We start from the raw sequence: 18,140 nt of genomic DNA, 5'->3' as shown, positions 1-18,140 counted from the left end.
GGGGCAGTAGGGGGAGCTGATTTGAAAAGGTGAAAGGTCACGCAATATGTCAAAGAATCTGTATGCTGCTAATGCAAACTGCTGGAGTGCTTCAGCTCAATATTTCCTGGTGGATTTACGGTGGTGGGCCGTCAATGCAGCAGGACTCTTCAAGGTTGGGGTCAGTGGAGCAAATGCATGTGACTGCGGAGTTCATCTGACCTAATTAACACGTTCTATTGTTAAACAGGGTGAGTAACTGCAGGAAAATCACATTTAGTTTGAAGAGTTAGCGGGAAAGTTACCATGTCCCTGAACTCTACATTTGCCTTTGTTTCTATTTACTGCTGTGATCTTAAACCGGTCTACAACAGGGTTAAAGTGGTTCATCAAAGCAGTGAAGAGACGTATTTGGCCGTGACCTTTTTTTTCTGTGATGTAGTTGAGAAGTTGACAAGATGAAACGGACTTTGGAAGTGACCGTGGCGCTGGAGGCTGCAGCTCGTGGCACCATATGGCCTGCAGAACTTGGCCAAATGAGACAGTGACGTAGAGAAAACGACAGAAACAGCAGGCTTGACAGAAAATAATGGGTCAGGAATTAGACCTTGGCCTTTAAAAGAGCCTTTTAAAGTCATTAGAAGTGGTGTTTTCTTCTGGACACTTATTATGGCATCATTTTGGTGCATGGGCTCACCAAATACATGCTTGTGCTACGTTCAGACTGCAGGCAAATGTGGCCCACATCTGATTTTTTTGCCCGTATGTGACCTGTATCCGATTTGTTAACCCTTTCATGCATGAATTATGAGAACCTTAATAAAAAAATTTTTTCATGAGTGTTTTTATTCCTCTTTAGGCATGAAAAAAACAATGTGATTGATTTTTCTCTCTTTTTTTTTTTTTAATGAACCTACTTTTCATGGAGTTATAAAAATGTCCACACAGCTGGATACCGTGCGTTTAATTTTTGAAGCTCAGAGACATGCATGTACTGACATACTGTGTGATAACTATTAAATAAAAGCATTTTTAACCTCCTGAGACCCAGCAATGCATTTTTGTCCTCTGTAGGGGACAAAAGTTCGTCAGTTTTACTTAAAAAATGCTGTCCATTGTAAAGGACATTCCATTAAAAATAAATAAATAAATAAAAATAATTTTGAAAAAATGTCTTGGAAAAAAACAAACAAAAAAAAACTGTTGTATTATGTAGTTTCCAATCAAGACAATTGCTTGATGGAAAAAAGCTAAAAATTTCGCTTTCCTGGGTCTCAGGAGGTCAGTGCTGCTAATCTAATGTTTACTCACATTTTAACATAGTATAATACTAATTATTACTCACTCAGATAATATGCAAAAAAAGAAAAAAAAAAAAAAAATTTCATAAAAAAAAACAAAACAAAAAACTCTGTTATTTATAGTCTAATAACAATTAACAATTGATTTAGAAAAAAGAACGGGAAAGTTACAGTAATGGTATGAATGTCAGTGTATGGGATGATGCATAAGTGTCCACTGTGTTGGCTGATATGGAACTAAAACAACAAAACACATGAATATACAAGAGAACAGCTGGAGAAGAACTGTCCATTGGAGTGACCACTATGCATGAAAGGGTTAAAGACAGTTTGAACTACATAAATCCGATTGTGCATGCGCGATGACGTCACACGTACGCTGCATTGTTTTGGTCAGAACGTAGCCAACATGGCGTTGAGGCAGAAACGGTCTAAACAGACGACACCAGCTCCACTTACTTGGAACACTGTCAAAGCTTCCATGTCTTCAAAAGGGTGGAATCCCTCCAATATCCTCAAACATTTGTCCACAGCATGTGATTCATTTACAGGAATGTCACGTATTTGATTCGCTACTTAGCGGCGCTTGTGAATGTAGCGGCAGAGTGAACACCGGGCCGGTTCCGGTTCCGGTGCGGGCAACAAACGTCGTAACTCCTCAAATACAAGTTTCTGAAGGTAAGAAGGGAAAGGAAATGAGGTGCACAACAACGGGAGACAAACTGAGCCGAGTCGAACCGGTTCAACGTAGTAGAAATGCGGCAATAGAGGAATTAGTAAAGCGTCTTTAGTTTCACTTTCACTGTACGCCCCCCCCACCCCCCACCGGCCTGGCATCATCTGTTATTATTATTTGTACATACTGTATGTGTTATATTTTCTGTGCAGAGATGGAAATATAAAAGACAGTTAATGCAAACACACCCTTTTGTACTCTTTTATTCCCTCACCCAATGAGAATCGATAAGGAATCGGATTGATAAGCAATATCGATAATGGAATCAGAATCGTTAAATTCTTAACAATTCCCATCCCTAATCAGCTGTGTGTCTGTGTTGTTCCTCCGCTCTTAATGTGATGACGTCATCATACGACAAGTTGAGTCAACTTTGACTTTACTGACAAATAAGTCGATCTGAAAAAATCTGGAGTCACTAATGCCCTAAGAAGGTACATATAAAAAAACTGATTTCGGAGAATAAGACTGTTACTATGTAGCCATTGGTGACCTTGAGCTTGACTCTTAAAGGTCATGCAAGGTCAAAGATCATGGACCCAAATGAAAGTCCATATATGACTTCTATCAGTGCTCAATAGTAACTATACTGATATCTGTAACCATTTACATGTTATAAACCATTAACATATGGCCCATTATTACTAAAGGCAAATTTTTCATATTTCAAAAATTCTGAAATTTCAAAACTCTTGACAATCTTCATAGACATTGTCCCAAGGAAGCTACAGATAACATTTTAAATGAAGCCGACCAGTAGTTTCATCAGAGAAGACGTTTGAAGAAGGGCAGTAAGCTTATGAAAATTATTAAAATGTCACCAGTTTGTTAATTACTTGACTTATTAATTGTTTTGTATGTTTAAAACAAGACACTGATTTTGTTCCCAGATTTATTTTTACCAGGAACTCTGAGACAGAGACATGTTAAAAGGTGCTTGGTTCGTATCATCTGTTATAATGAATGAATTACATAAAATAAAATAAAAAGCAGAAGTTGAACTACTCTGCTCAGATTAATATAAAGTACACATCAGTATTTTCCAGCTGTGGCATTTGTTGCCAAGTGTGACGGCCGAGGGCAGTTCGGAGTGATGTCGGGTGGAGCTGAGCGGAGCACAGTCTGAAGGTGGCTCCGTCAGCTGCTCTATTAATAGTGCGTCACCAGCTGAGCCTGCAGGAGCACACACGGGCAGCAGCGGGAGCAAAATTATTAAATGCACCGAAGAAGTCCCTTCCTGATTGTCCTCCTCCTCGTGTGACTGGTAGCCAATCACAGAAGATGCCAAATGTCACATGGATCAGTGAACACGGTGTACCGCTACTTGCAAATAAACCAGACTGAGGATGAAGATGAGGAGAATGTTATAAGTTTGACTCAGAAATAAGTCACTGATGTTGGATTTTAGTTCAAGAACAGAATATAAATGGGTGCTTCTATGAAACTAGTCCTAAAAACAGGACAGAGGGGCTAAAAATTCAAACCAGATGTTGACTAATGTTATGAAGCAAGTTAATAAATATTTACTGAGATAACAGAGAAACTATTTTTCCGATAAAACACAATTTGCATTATTTTACATTATATTTAACCCTTTCATACATACTGGTCACTACAGTGGACCGCTATTCTCCAGCTGTTCTCTTGTATATTCATGGATTTTGTTGTTTTAGTTCCAAATCAACCAACACAGTGGACACTTATGCATCATCTCATACAATGCAATTCATACCGTTACTGTAACTTTGTTGTTTTTGATAAACCTGATCTGCGGTAACATGTTTGAGTGTAAATCAGTTGCTTGTTATTGTGATTAGACTGTAATTAACAGTTTTTTGTTTTTTTTTAAACAAAAAGTTGTTTTTTTTTGCATATTATCTCCATGAAGTGAGTAAGGACTAGTATTAGAGTAAAAAATTAAATTAAAAGAAAAAATAAATTAAAGTTAAAATGTGAGAAAACATCAGATGAACTGCGTTAAAAATGTTTTTATTTTATAGTTTTCATAAAGTATATCAGGAAATATGTTTCTTTGCTTCTGAATTAAATGCACAGTGTTCAGCTGAGTAGACATTTTTGCAACTCCATGAAAAATAGGTTGATAATAAAAATTTCAGTTGCTTTGTTTTTTAATGCCTAGAGGAATAAAAACACTCAGGAAAAAAAAAAAAATCTTGATTAAGGCTCTTATAATTCATACATGAAAGGGTTAATATAAAACTCCACATGTAACACAGTGAAAAGGACATGAAAATTACACACTACTATTTTTAAAAAAATATCTCTTTATTCTCTCACAGGTACATTTTGGGAATTGAACTAATTTTGCAACGCAGAGTGTTTCACAAAAATGACCGCTGTTGCAAAATGATTTATATGTGTTTAAATGGGCAGGTTCTGTATGTAACGCAAGTGGACATGATGGGTTACATACAAAACCTGGAATGAGCCTGAGATTCATGAAAAACCCACGTCTGGATTAGAAAATCCACTAGGATCGACACATTTAACACAGTGTCTTTATTTATAGCGCTATATAAGACCATTTACAGCCATGTTTTCCAGATCAAATGCACTGACACCTAGGTAGTTTTTCATGTCCTAATTTTGGTCCTATTTTTGGCACCAATATTTTATTAAAAATTCATTATGTTTATGTTTATGTTTACGCATTTGGCAGACGCTTTTTTCCAAAGCGACTTACAGGGGAAACCAATTAAATCACTCAATCAATCAAATTTTATTTATATAGCGCCAGATCACAAGAAAGTTATCTCTTGACATTTTATATATCGAGTTGGTCAAAACCAGACTCTAAGTCAATTCTACAGAAACCCAACAGAATCCTCCAGGAGCAAACACTTGTGACTGGTGACAGTGGTGAGGAAAAACTTCCCTTTAACAGAAGAAACCTGGAGCAGACCCAGACTCCTGGAGGATGGCCGTCTGCCTTGACCAGTTGGGGTTAAAGAGAGAGGGTAGAGAAGGGGAAAAAGAGAGAGCGATAGAGATAGGGACTGGGGGAGAGGGGGAGAAGGGGGGAGTAGGGGGAGACACATGGAGGCGGTTGAGGATAAGTGAGTGGTGATGATGAGGGCAGGGAAGAGGCCGGACCACCGCAGCAGGTCCAGAGATAATCGTGAAAGAATCTGTGGTTGTCCTGGGAAAAACCTTATTAGAATATTTAAAATGGAATGTTTGAAAGTGCTAGGACAGGAGGTGCTCTCGGAAGAGCTGGGTCTTCAGGAGCTTCTTGAAGATAGGCAGGGATGACTCTGTTCTTGTAGCACTTGGTAGAGCGTTCCACCAACGTGGAACGACCCATGAAAAGAGCCTGGATTGTCTTGTACAAGGTCTGGGGACCACCAGACTACGTTCCCCAGACGAGCGGAGTGGTCGTGGGGCGACATAAGCTTTTATTAGTGCACCTAAGTAGACAGGAGCAGACCCACGGAGAATTTTGTAGGCTAGGATTAAAGATTTGAATTTGATGCGGGCAGCTATGGGTAGCCAGTGTAACTCAATGAGTAAGGGGGTGACATGTGCCCTTTTAGGCTGATTGAAGACCAGACGCGCTGCTGCATTCTGGACCATCTGTAGTGGTTTGACAACACAAGCTGGGAGGCCCGTTAGAAGAGCATTGCAGTAGTCAAGACGGGAGATAACCATAGTCTGCACCAGGAGCTGGGTGGCCTGTTCGGTTAGGTATGGCCTGATCTTTCTTAGGTTGAACAGAGTGAAACGGCATGATCGGGTGACAGAGGCAACGTGATCCGTGAAGGTCAACTGATTATCAATCATGACTCCCAAGTTACGTACTACACTGGTAGGAGCCAGAGGTATGGAGTCAATAGTGATGGAGATGTCCAGCTGTATGGTTGGCTTAGCTGGGAAGACCAGCAGTTCAGTTTTGGACAGGTTCAGCTGAAGGTGATGGGCTTTCATCCATGCAGATATGTCAGAGAGACAATCTGAGATCCGCACTGAGACTGTGGAGTCATCAGGTGGGAATGACAGATAGAGCTGGGTATCATCAGCATAGCAATGATATGAGAAGCCGTGTGAGTGGATGATCTGACCGAGTGAGGTGGTGTATATGGCAAAAAGGAGGGGGCCCAACACAGAGCCTTGGGGGACCCCCGTGGTGAGGCGGTGAACTGCTGATGTGTGCCCTAGCCAGGACACACTGAAGGACCGACCAGTAAGGTAAGATTGAAACCAGGAGTGTGCGTGGCCTGTGATGCCCATGTTCCAGAGTATGGATAACAGGATATCATGATTGACAGTGTCAAATGCTGCTGATAAGTCCAGTAGAATGAGTACTGAAGACTTGGCTGCTGCTCTAGCCTCTTTCAAGGCTTCTGTCACAGACAACAGAGCCGTTTCAGTGGAGTGGCCGATTTTGAAGCCAGATTGGTTGATGTCCAGGAGGTTATTTTGGGAGAGGAATTCTGTGACCTGTTTGAAAACAGCCCTTTCGATGATCTTAGAAAGGTATGGGAGGAGTGAGACTGGTCGATAATTCTCCACTTGAGTGGGGGTGAGGGAAGGTTTTTTGAGTAGTGGTGTTACCTGCGCTTGTTTAAATACTGTAGGTATTAATTTTGGGATGGTTCAAAGCAATAGAATAAGTTGTTGTTTTTTTTTTTGCATTCATCTGAGGTCATCATTAGGTACATCCTGGAGGGAAATATGTCTAAATTTGTCTATTATTATTGGGTCTAAAAAGCTGGTAAAGTGCCAGGTACCAAAATTAACCCAGTGTCACAGAAGCACCCAACTGTATTCATTACCTTTCTACTATTCACACTTTACTTTTCATTTTACTAGTGAGTGTAAAATGTCTGCCTTAATATTAATGAAGACTGTTTTTAGCTTTTGTTTTAACTGTCTCGTATTCTTGTTTTAATTTCTTTCTTTCTTTTTTTGAAATCTTTTCTGCACTGTCCTTTTGTTTAATGTTTTATTCTGCTATTGTCCTAGAATTAGTCAATGATTTTAATACAATTTGATGTGCTTCTATGCCTTTGTAAAGCACTTTGAATTGCCTTCTGTATGCTTGCCTTGCCTTTGCCCGTACAGACACTGCCCTCAGATTAAACCCACCAACCCCTGGATGTGTTATTAGTAGTGATCACACAGAACTACACTGAAAAGTATTGACAATATACAAAAATCACTAGAAATACTAATATATACAAAGAGCCAATTGTATAAAACAGATAAAATACATATAAGAATATTTACTGGCAGTATAGCATGTGTACATGGTAAAATTAAAAAGGAAATGCGTAAGATGGAATGCTTCTTAAACATTTATGCAGTTTTATACAGCTGACTGGACACCATGTTTGTGTACAGTGTATTTTTATACAGTCTGTTTGCACGTTAAGTGGTTTTACTGCTAAATAAAAAACTGAGCTGCTAAACTGATTTTCACTGTTCCTGTAACAGTGACAATAAATAACTCTATTCTATTCTATTCTATTCTATTCTATTCTATTCTATTCTATTCTATTCTATTCTATTCTATTCAGCTTTAACATAATGCAAAAACCCCTGTATTTGATGCAGCAGAAACAGTTGTTAACTTGTTATTTTGTTTTTTTGTGTAACATATCATGTTGCCAAATGTGTTACAATAAATGTAAAGGTAAAAATTCCCTACCAAAAATATCCATATTAGTGTTGAAATGTTGAAATCGTTAAGTAAGTCATTTTTAACTTGTATTGTGTTCGATTTGTAATTCTGTTCTGCGTAGGCCTGGGTGATAAAACGATAACGATATACATTGTGATAAAACTTTTCCTCGAAAGAAATATGAGACATGCTTGATACAATTTCGATAGAATTCATTCGTCCATGTTTGGAAGACGTGAGAACAGCCAGCTCTGTTCATAATTTTTATGGACAGAATTTCTAGGCGCAGCCAAGGACCAGAAGGGGTCTGGTTTGGGGGCCACAGGATTTCATCTCTGCTTTTTGCAGATGATGTTATCCTATTGGCCTCATCAAACCTGGACCTTCAGCATGCCCTGGGGCGGTTTGCAGCCGAGTGTGAAGCGAGCGGGATGAGGACCAGCACCTCCAAATCTAAGGCCATGGTTCTCGACCGGAAAAAGGTGGTTTGCCCTCTCTGGGTCGGTGGAGAGTCTTTGCCCCAAGTGGAGGAGTTTAAGTATCTTGGGGTCTTGTTCACGAGTGAGGGAAGGATGGAGCGTGAGACTGACAAGTGGATCGGTGCAGCGTCTGCAGTGATGCAGTCGCTGCACTGGTCGGTTGTGGTGAAGAAGGAGCTGAGCCGACAGGCGAAGCTCTCGATTTACTGGTCAGTCTACGTTCCTACCCTCACCTATGGTCATGAGCTTTGGGTCATGACCGAAAGGACAAGATCCCGGATACAAGCAGTCGAAATGAGTTTCATCCGCAGGGTGGCTGGGCACACCCTTAAGGATAGGGTGAGGAGCTCAGTCACCAGGGAGGAGCTCGGAGTTGAGCCGCTGCTCCTCCACATCCAGAGGGACCAGCTGGGGTGGCTCGGGCATCTGTTTCGGATGCCTCCTGGACGCCTCCCTGGGGAGGTGTTCCGGGCATGTCCCGCCAGGAGGAGGCCTCAGGGAAGACCTAGGACACGTTAGAGAGACTATGTCTCTCGGCTGGCCTGGGAACGCCTCGGGGTCCCCCCGGAAGAGCTGGAGGAGGAGTCTGAGGAGAGGGAAGTCTGGGTGTCCCTGCTTAGACTGTTGCCCCTGCGACCTGGCCCCGGATAAGCGGTGGATAATGGACAGATGGATGAGAACAGCCAATCATAATTAAGTAGCACAACACTGAACCAATCACGCCTAGAGCCACATCAGGTTAGGTTGCTGTACACAGCACAGGTGTAAGAGCAGCCACAGCAAACACGATAATGTTTGGGCTGCTGTGGGAGGTAATGAGTGTTCCTTCAGGAGAAAATATGACCAAGAACTCGGGCGAAAAGGGTTACTGAAAAGTAGGGTGGGAACTGTTTCGGTCCCGGCGTACAACAGTGGTGTAGAAGCTGGGAGTCGGACGTTAAACGCATGTTGTTCCACTTTTATTTTTATTTTACTGGGGTCAGTTCCTACCGCAATACTAATACAAGCAAACCATACGGCTGTGTAACAGAACCTTAAGACATTTATATGACGGAGGTCAATAAATCTTAAGACAGGGGGCTGGGGGGAGATGAATAAAGCGGGGGGAATAATACATAACAGCAGAGGGGGGGATAATTCTAAGAGCGGAGGGAGGGACTTCTCTATAAGTACCACATATGTATTTCTTTCTCTCTCTCTCTCTAACTTATGAGTAACGGAAAATTAAAGCTTGACAAAAATAGTGGTCTGAATTATATTGCGATACATATTGATATCGTCTGATATGAAAAAAATTATTGCGGTATGATTTTCTTTCCATATCGCCCAGCCATAGTTCTGCGTGTAATGGATTGAATTTTAATTGCATGTTTTTATACAAAACACAATACACATGTTTTTTAAAAAACCTTCATTCAAGCTTGAACAACTACTACATGTTTTTTTTTCTTCCACTGTCTTCACTTCCCACTCACTTCATACTGTTCTCCACAGATGAACACAAGTAAACATGGGTTTTTAGCCTCACAGAGCAGAACAGTGGTTGCTGTCGGAGTAATGAACCATGGCCAGCAGAGGTACAGCGGTGGAACATGGGACTGTGTGTGGAAGTGTGAATTTTTCAGTGTGTGGGCATTTCATCGTGCATACGTTGTACGCGAGTGTGACTGCATATAGCACCGTCTGAGTGGGTCTGGAGTCTCCGTGGGGGTGGAAGGGTCGGAGGATTCGCGAGTGAGTGGATAGGTGCTGGTAATTACAGCCAGGGGTGAGTGGGTGCAGGAGAACGAGTGCTTTTGTGTGGCCTAATTGAGTGGGTGTGAAGGAGTCTACTTTGCTGTCACTCCAGAGTGTTGTGTGAGTGTGTGTGTCCTCCTCTTGGCTGTCCCCCCCCTGCCTGCGCTGTGTGGCAGCCTGACAGCAGGATCAGAGCTGGAGCCAGGATGCATAAGGAGCTGCTAAGGTCACGCTCTCACCCCCAGGACTCACACTCAGCCCCTACGCTGCATTATTCTACTGTTCACATGTGCAGATGTACCTGCTCCTTCTGTTTGTTTTTAAGCTTGGATTAACCCTTGTGCTATCCTTGGGGTCAATTTGAACCCATTCAATAATTATTAGGGATGCACCGATACCACTTTTTTCCAGACTGAGTACAAGTACCAGTACTTACATTTGAGTACTTGCCAATCAACGTTATTATCGTTAACGAAAACTAATGAAATGACGAAAACTAGAATTGAAAAAACATTTTTGTTAACTGAAATAAATAAAAACTATAATTAAAAGAAAAAAACGATAACTAACTGAAACTGTATTGTGTGCTTGCAAAACTAACTAAAATGTATAAAAATTATGGATAAAATTCCCTTCGTTTTCGTCTTTGTCAATGTCGGATTAATATAAAATCGATTTATTCCCCTCAAGTAATTTTAGCTGCTGGCACCGTATGATATTTAACGGTCTGTCACTTCTCGTCACTTGTGGTTTAGAGTCGTCTTCTCATTCCCACTCTACCTGGAAACATGGAGAATAAAGTTGGGAGAAAGCAGCAGAGTTCTGTCTGGGATTTATGTGAATATGACGACAGAGAAGAAGAGAAAAGATATGATGAAACTAAAACTAAACTAAAACGAAGCATTTAGAAAAAAACAAAAACTAATAAAAACTAGCAAACCTACTCTAAAAACGAATTAAAACTAACTGAATTAGAGAAAAAAAGTTAAAACTAAATGAAACTAAACTATAATGAAAAATCCAAAACTATTATAACCTTGTTGCCGATACTGAGTACCGATACGAGTACTTAATAATCCCATTCCAGTTCTTAGTTCCTTTTGTAAATGTGCTTTATTGTCGTTGTCATTAGTCTGACTGGAACAAAGTGCTGCTACTGACATTTAATGTGTTGGAATGAGCGTTTCTCAATTAATCCACCAGGGGGCGCCGCTCTGAATTAACCATACTGGACAAATACCACGAAGAAGAGGAAAGTTTTTTGAGAAGAAGAAAGTCAGTAATAACAAACATGGAGACGACAGAGGTAACACTAATGTGATACTAATATTGCAGCAATTTCGCTACTGAGGTTTAAAAGTGAAGCTTCAGCAGGTAGAGAAAAGAGAAATGAGTGATAAGTTTCATTTTCACTTCCGCTGGCAGCGGTCTGCACCGCTCCGTACCCCCGGCCCAGCCCTGGGTAGTTATCATAAATGTGTCAGTAGTTTTTCTCTAACTCACACAGTCGCTCTTTGAACAGATCCTCTACCTCCACAGTTCCCGCTGGTATTCTCCATCTGGGTACTCATCCGCCAGCACCTGGAAGACGGATGGAATGTACGCAAAGGATGGACAGAACGCTGCGTCCGTATCTGTCTGTGTCTGTAACGTTACTTGCAGTCAGCGTTACTTTTATCACTGTCATTTATTTTGAAAAATCTCCACACTCTTCACACTCCCCACACATTATTCCTCCTCTTCGTACCTGCTGCACTGAACTGTGAATGTCACATGGCCATAAGTGGTATCAGTGCAGTTGTATCAGATTACTTTTATGAGTACGAATACGAGTACACACTGAGTATCGGAGCTGATGCCCGATACTGGTATCAGATTGGTGCATCCCTAATAATTATCATTTTTTAAAATAACAGTTGACTTTTTTTTGCTTCATATTTGATGACTTTTCCTAATTTGATGGGGACAACTGATTAAGTAGAACATTATCATGGTGATGTTTTTTCAATGTGCTGAACACATATTGCATGCATTGGTGTTTTCACTCTGGGGTCAATTTGACCCCAAGTTGTTTTATCTGTGTAAAACTGGTCTGAGTGTGTGTGACCTAACATCCCCACACCTGCAGATGCAGAGTTGATACTTTTGAGTTGATCCATAACTGGGGGTGGGGAAAACAACCATTCCCACCAGAACTGTGATACTTCTGCTGGTGTGGGCCTGTGGGAAACAACTGGACTGGTGAACTCTGCTAAAATGAGGAAACCAAGATAGGTTTGGAGCTGATCACATCCAAGTCTGTCCAACTACACATGCCTCCCCTCTAAAATGACCTTTGGATGATGTTTCTTCAACTATTTAATTTCAGTTGTTTGTAATGAGCTTATTTAACACTTTCACTGTTTTGCCTCGGAGGAGAATGTTAAGACGGAACCATTTTCAAGGCAATCCATCCAATAGTTGAAACTGAACTGAGATATTTTCACTCACAACTAGAGGTAGACCAGTATATCACAGAGCGATATACTGGGCAGATATATAGATTTTTCTTCAATATCGGCATTCGGCCTTAATTTTTGTTTTGAAAGCCGATGTTTGATCAGAGGTAAAAATGTTGTAAGATATTTGATCAGGTGCCTGTGTGGGCAGCACTTGAAGTTCAATAAATATTAAGAGTACTATGTGCACATGTATTATTAATTTCTTTACTTTAAATTGCTTCATAAAATTCTTAATTATCTGAGTGTTTCAATTGTATTTTACTGTCAATGTGCTTAAAAAAAAAAGAATCAGCCTTAAATATCGGCCTCAAAAACTGGTGCTAGATATCGGCCATCAGCTGATCAAATTTTAAAAAATAGGACCAATGGCCCTGTAGCTTACCAGTCAAATTATAAGCTTTGGGAAATGTATCCAGATGCCACTTATTATCACCCAGTTCTGTGTATTTATTATATCACAGAAATAGCCCATGTTTTGTTCATATTCCATTCAGATCTGTAAAAAATTCTAATTCCAACTTGATATCATTGATACTGATTTATTGTATCAATCCACTTCCTATCTGTTATAATGGGAAAATTTTTCAAAGTGGCACCAAATCCAGAATCAGATCCGGATGGAAAAAATTTCAACACCTTGTGCTGACATCATCATACAGAAGCTGTATACCAAGTTTGAAGTCAATCAGAACTGGAGTTTCGGAGAAGAAGACAATTGAAATTTTTTCCCCATAAGAGCCCATGTTAAATTTTCCGTAAGTTCCCGGATCCAGAAGAAGATCCTGATCAGTATGTGGACATTATGTTTTGGTCATCTCCCCATCAGGGCTGGACTGTAGAAATTTACACTGGATATCATTTATATTTACTGAGTTATTGCATCCATCCACTTCCTATCTCTTATAATGGGGAAGTTTTTCAAAGTGGCACCAAATCCAGAATCAGATCCGGATCCAAATAATTTCACTAACTTTTGTTGACATCATCATAAAGAAGCTGTATACCAAGTTTGAAGTCAATCGGAATTGTAGTTTCAGAGAAGAAGACGATTGAAATTTTTGTAACGGACGACAGATGACGACAGACGCTGCCGCCGGATGCCGCATGACGACAATAGCTTACGGCCTGTTGGCCGGTAAGCTAAAAATCAGCTTCGGCCTTAGAAAAACCTATATTGACCCCCTACTCACAACCAAAAATATGATGTAAATATATGGAGATTGCACCTTTGAAAAGCTTTGTTTTTGAGTAAATTAACTATTTCTTGTAGAACTATGTTGAATGTCTTTTAAAGGTGGGAGTAAACTCATGTGGGCAGTTTACCATCAAGTGTATAATGTACATTGTTACTGCTTTCTTAAACGTCCCAAGTGAAACCAACACCTGCTTTGCCATTTGGTTGGATAGTTATCCTCTATATTATGATTTTGATTATTATTTTGATTAATTGCATAGTCCTTGCTTGCACATGCAAATAATGAATGCATGTAACACGGCCCTGCAGGAAACGGCACTATCAGAGACAAAGCCAACAGAATGTCCAAGTGATTAATCTACTGCTGCTATCGACAACATATGTTTTGAGCATCTGTGTGCTTATTCTTGACTATGAAGAAGCATGCGGCACATGCATACTGACATTTTAAAACAACTTTTACTCTAGCTAGTGGAGCGTGGGAGTCATATTTGTTCTTAAGGGTTTGTGGTGACTCATACAAAAGACGATGAGTACCTTTTCTCCATTAGCGCTCCCCAGCACATAGCAGCCCATGATGTGGATGAGGTTGGGCTCCGGGTTCAGCTTACTCATCAGCCTGCTGAGCCGCCGCCAGAACCTGGTCACACATGGGAGAGGACGGGGTTAAAGAGGCGAAAGAGAAAAGTAAGAGCAGTAGAGTGGTCCAACAATCATGGTAAAAATAAAGTTTCAGATAACCTCAATTAGAACCCTGCATTAGGTTTTGGCATTCAAAAGATGATTTAGGAAAAAGTTTGGAAGGAAAAGGAGATGTTTTAGAGGTTGCACAAAGCCTCTACATCAGTGCATGGTTTGAAGCCCCATCACCAGCGAAAGCCCCTGCAAATGATTTGGCATTCCTTAAACAGCTGTCACAGTATGAAAATTCAGTTGTCAAGAAAGCAAAACCTCAAAATTTAGCCTTCCTAAGTCAATTTTTTTTAGGTATCTTCAGGCAAGACATTTTGTTCTTTGTGTCTGTGTGTTTACTTTTTCCCTAGAAATGACTACTTCCGGGTCAGACAACTGAACTATGTTGAAAATAGCAAAATCGGATGAAACGGTCATTATCCGTTTTTTCCATGTTTCATTTGAACACAAAATCGGGAAATGGAAAAACGAACCGTTATCCGTTTTTCATTCTTGTTTTGAAAATGAAAAACAAAAAAACGAGTCGTTTTTTTTTTTTTTTCATTTTTGGTCTTAAATTGAAAAACGAATGAACGAATGATACACGGACTGATAACGACCGTTTCATCCGATTTTGCTATTTTCAATATAGTTCAGTTGTCTGACCCGGAAGTAGTCGTTACTAGGGAAAAAGTAAACACAAGGAATCATGGCCGGACTGGAGGAATATTTTGCTATAATTAAGCAGCTGTTTGGTACGGAAGCATGCATCATTCACACAAAAAAATAAATTTGGCTCTTTTTCTGAAAGAATGAGATACTGTTTTCTGAAAAAAAATAAATTTGGCTCTTTTTTTCTGAATTAACAAGAAAATGATCTTGTTAATTGAGAAAAACAGAGCCGAATTAATTTTTTTGTGTGAATGCAATACGCCTCCGTACGTATCAAACAGCTGCTTAATTATAGCCAAATATTCCTCCAGTCCGGCCATGATTCCATTTGTTTATTTTTTCCTTAGTAATGACTACTTCCGGGTCAGACACCTTAACTATACTGAAAATAACAAAATCAAATGAAACGGTTGTTATCAGTGTTTTCCATTTTTCATTTGAGCACAAAATCGGGAAATGGAAAAATGACCGTTATCGGTTTTTCATTCTGGTTTTGAAAATGAATTTGATTTTTGGTTTTAAATTGAAAAAGTAATGAACAAATGACACATGGATTTGCCACAAACATTCTTCAGAATTCCTCTGGAAGACTGAGCTGATGATGCAGACTTTCAGAAGGCTGCTAAAATTGTGCATTCCAGAAAAATTGTCAATGATGTTGCTGAAAGAGAGGTGGAGCTTATTCAAGACTTCAACTGTAGCCGAACAAACAATGAAGATCACAAACAGTACTTGCTCCAAGTTGTCAAAGAACACAGGAACGTTTTTTGTAATTTCAATAAAGCAACAGTGGTTGCTGGACTTTCTAAGTAACATTTTTATGTGAGTTGCAGTTTGATTTTGAGAATAAAATTACAAATTATTCTAACATGCCTCATTCATTTGGCTAGTTATGTTTTAGTATATAGAGCAATCTTCACGTGTCTTGTGCAACCTTTAAATATTAATTAATTTGCATAAAATTTGGACTGAAGTAATTTGGCCAGATATGGAACCAAATGCAGGGTTCTAATCCAGAGAATCTTAAAAAAATGTTTTTGGACCACCCTAAAGAGCAGCAATGGGAAATGAGCAGAACGAGCTGAGATCAGAACAGAACAGTGGCTTGATGAAGTCAGGAACGAGCTATCACATGAGCGCCAAGTCATTTATAAGAGTCACATTTGAGGAGTAAGCTTTTATTGTAAATGCAATCATTTCAATGCATTTCACTGATATTCACGTAAAGGCAAAACCTGATTTTTCAAGCCGCTAAAGGACATTTAATTTGAAGTCATTTAAAGGCAACACTGCTGACAGTACTATAAATGCCGCATGTAATACTGGCTTCAAATCATACAGGCTGAATAATGACTCACCGAGCTACTGCGGCCTCACAGAAAATAGATGTTCCAGCCGAACAGATCTTTTATACCTCCTGTTATTTTCAGGTGCAATATCTTGTCAAAAACACTAGAATTATGTAAAAAGAAAAGGTCTTACTGGATCATGTCTTCCTCTTTCTCCACTTTGGCAAAGGTCGCAACTTTATTCTTGAGCAGGTACAGATGTCCTGGTCCTCCCTAGGGGAAGGTGTCAGCGTTAGCATGAAACATTCTGCTGTAATCCCAGCTGATGTTTTAATGTTACAGGAAGTAAACTACCTTAACCCATAAAGACCCAAAGATACACCAGTGACCAAAACCATCTAAACTGTTTAATACCTGTTGATCCACTAATCCTATCAATACATGTAAATAACTGGTGTAAAATAGTTTGTCATCTTTTCATGATCATCACATATGACCCATTTGGACGTTCAGAGGGTCCGTAGTTACCATGGAAATACCATCATCTTCTATAACATTGATTCCCCAGTAAAACCCATGGAGTTGGATCAATGACAGTGGATGGACACGCTTGGATTATGTTCAGTTAATGATAGATCTGACTGAAAAGTAACGTTTTCTCAGGTTTTCTCTGTTTTTGGTGTGATAACCCTCAAATATAATGTCAGCATGATGATTAAAGTACATGATCAGTAAAATAAATACTGGAAAATACCTGATTTTCACTGAAAAAAATGCTAAATAGAGAAGACAATGTTAAGGTAAATGGTGATAAATCACTTACAAAATGTTAAATAGAGAGAATTTGGGAAGTAAGGCAAAAGTCGCATTGGGTCTGTATGGGTCATGATGACATTCATAACATGAATGTGTGTTAAGTGCATCTTCTTACTGTACACCTCATGCTAAAACACTCTTGACCTGATACATGATTACTTCTTGAAATGTCAGAAAGTCACCAGATAGGATGAGAACCACTGGCAACAGGTGTGAGACACTATCGACATAGAACACGTTTTTCAATATTATCCTTCTTGTAGCTGAATTAATTCCAGATAACTGACGTTGCTTTTCTTTTTGGCACAAAGTCTTTGTTTTCGGTGATTTTCTCTTGTTCATTGCCCATTTTTCAACGTTGCAGTGTGTGGAATTGATCTGTTGGTGTGGCTGTGGGTAATTCAGGAGGGGGGGGGGGGGGGCTCGACCAGTTTCCATCTGACTTATAATACTATGGGGGTACGAGGCAGTGTGGACCGTGCTGCCCGCAGAGGTGAAAGTGAAACTTTTAATAATAATAATAATAATAATAACTGCTTTATTTATGTAGCACCTTTTAACCTTCCGGTATCCCGTCCACCAAGGCCCTTACTAAGCACCAAGTGTGCCTTTTTGGCACACTTGTGGAATAATGTCAAAAAATTTTTTTCATACAGTTTGTTTTTAATTTTTTTACACTTTTTTCTATTTCATCAACGTGAGCTGTAACTAAAAATACCAAATACTCAATAATTGTCACATTTTTTAACCCTGTAAATGCCGTGTTTGTAATGTAAACAAACCATTTTTTTGGATGCAAAAAAACCACTTTTTTTTTTCAATATACTACATAAAAAGTGGATCACATTATTTGATTTTTTTCAGCCTGGCATATGTCAAAGATTAAGTCCAACATTGGTTAATTTGCATTATTATTTTTGGCACTAGGTTAAATGTTAAAAAATACTAGCATCTGTCACCAAGTGTGCGTAAAATGCACACCTATAAATCAAACTATTGAATATTATATACTGATTTATTTTTCTGCTCTAATTTGATTTTATTTTTGTAAATCAAGGTCAGGTCTAATCATACATATCAAATGGAAGAAATAGTGCATTTTAGGCACACTTGGAAGACAGA

The 18,140-nt window shown here is 39.5% G+C and overlaps 1 protein-coding gene across 1 annotated transcript in view; it reads right to left on the bottom strand.

Annotated features, from left to right (window-relative positions):
* Nucleotides 1–18,140, bottom strand: part of nsmfb (NMDA receptor synaptonuclear signaling and neuronal migration factor b) — a 159,302-nt gene that overhangs the window by 27,493 nt on the left and 113,669 nt on the right. The window contains exons 13-14 of the mRNA XM_030144610.1: nt 16,396–16,475; nt 14,107–14,209 (exon numbers count right to left, since the gene is read on the bottom strand). Of these exons, the coding sequence (XP_030000470.1) occupies nt 14,107–14,209; nt 16,396–16,475 (183 nt within the window). The remainder of the gene's footprint in view (nt 1–14,106; nt 14,210–16,395; nt 16,476–18,140) is intronic.

This window comes from Sphaeramia orbicularis, chromosome 9 (genome assembly GCF_902148855.1).
Source record: "Sphaeramia orbicularis chromosome 9, fSphaOr1.1, whole genome shotgun sequence".
NCBI classification, from domain to species: Eukaryota; Metazoa; Chordata; class Actinopteri; order Kurtiformes; family Apogonidae; genus Sphaeramia; species Sphaeramia orbicularis.
This window is presented reverse-complemented; position numbering and strand designations above follow the sequence as displayed.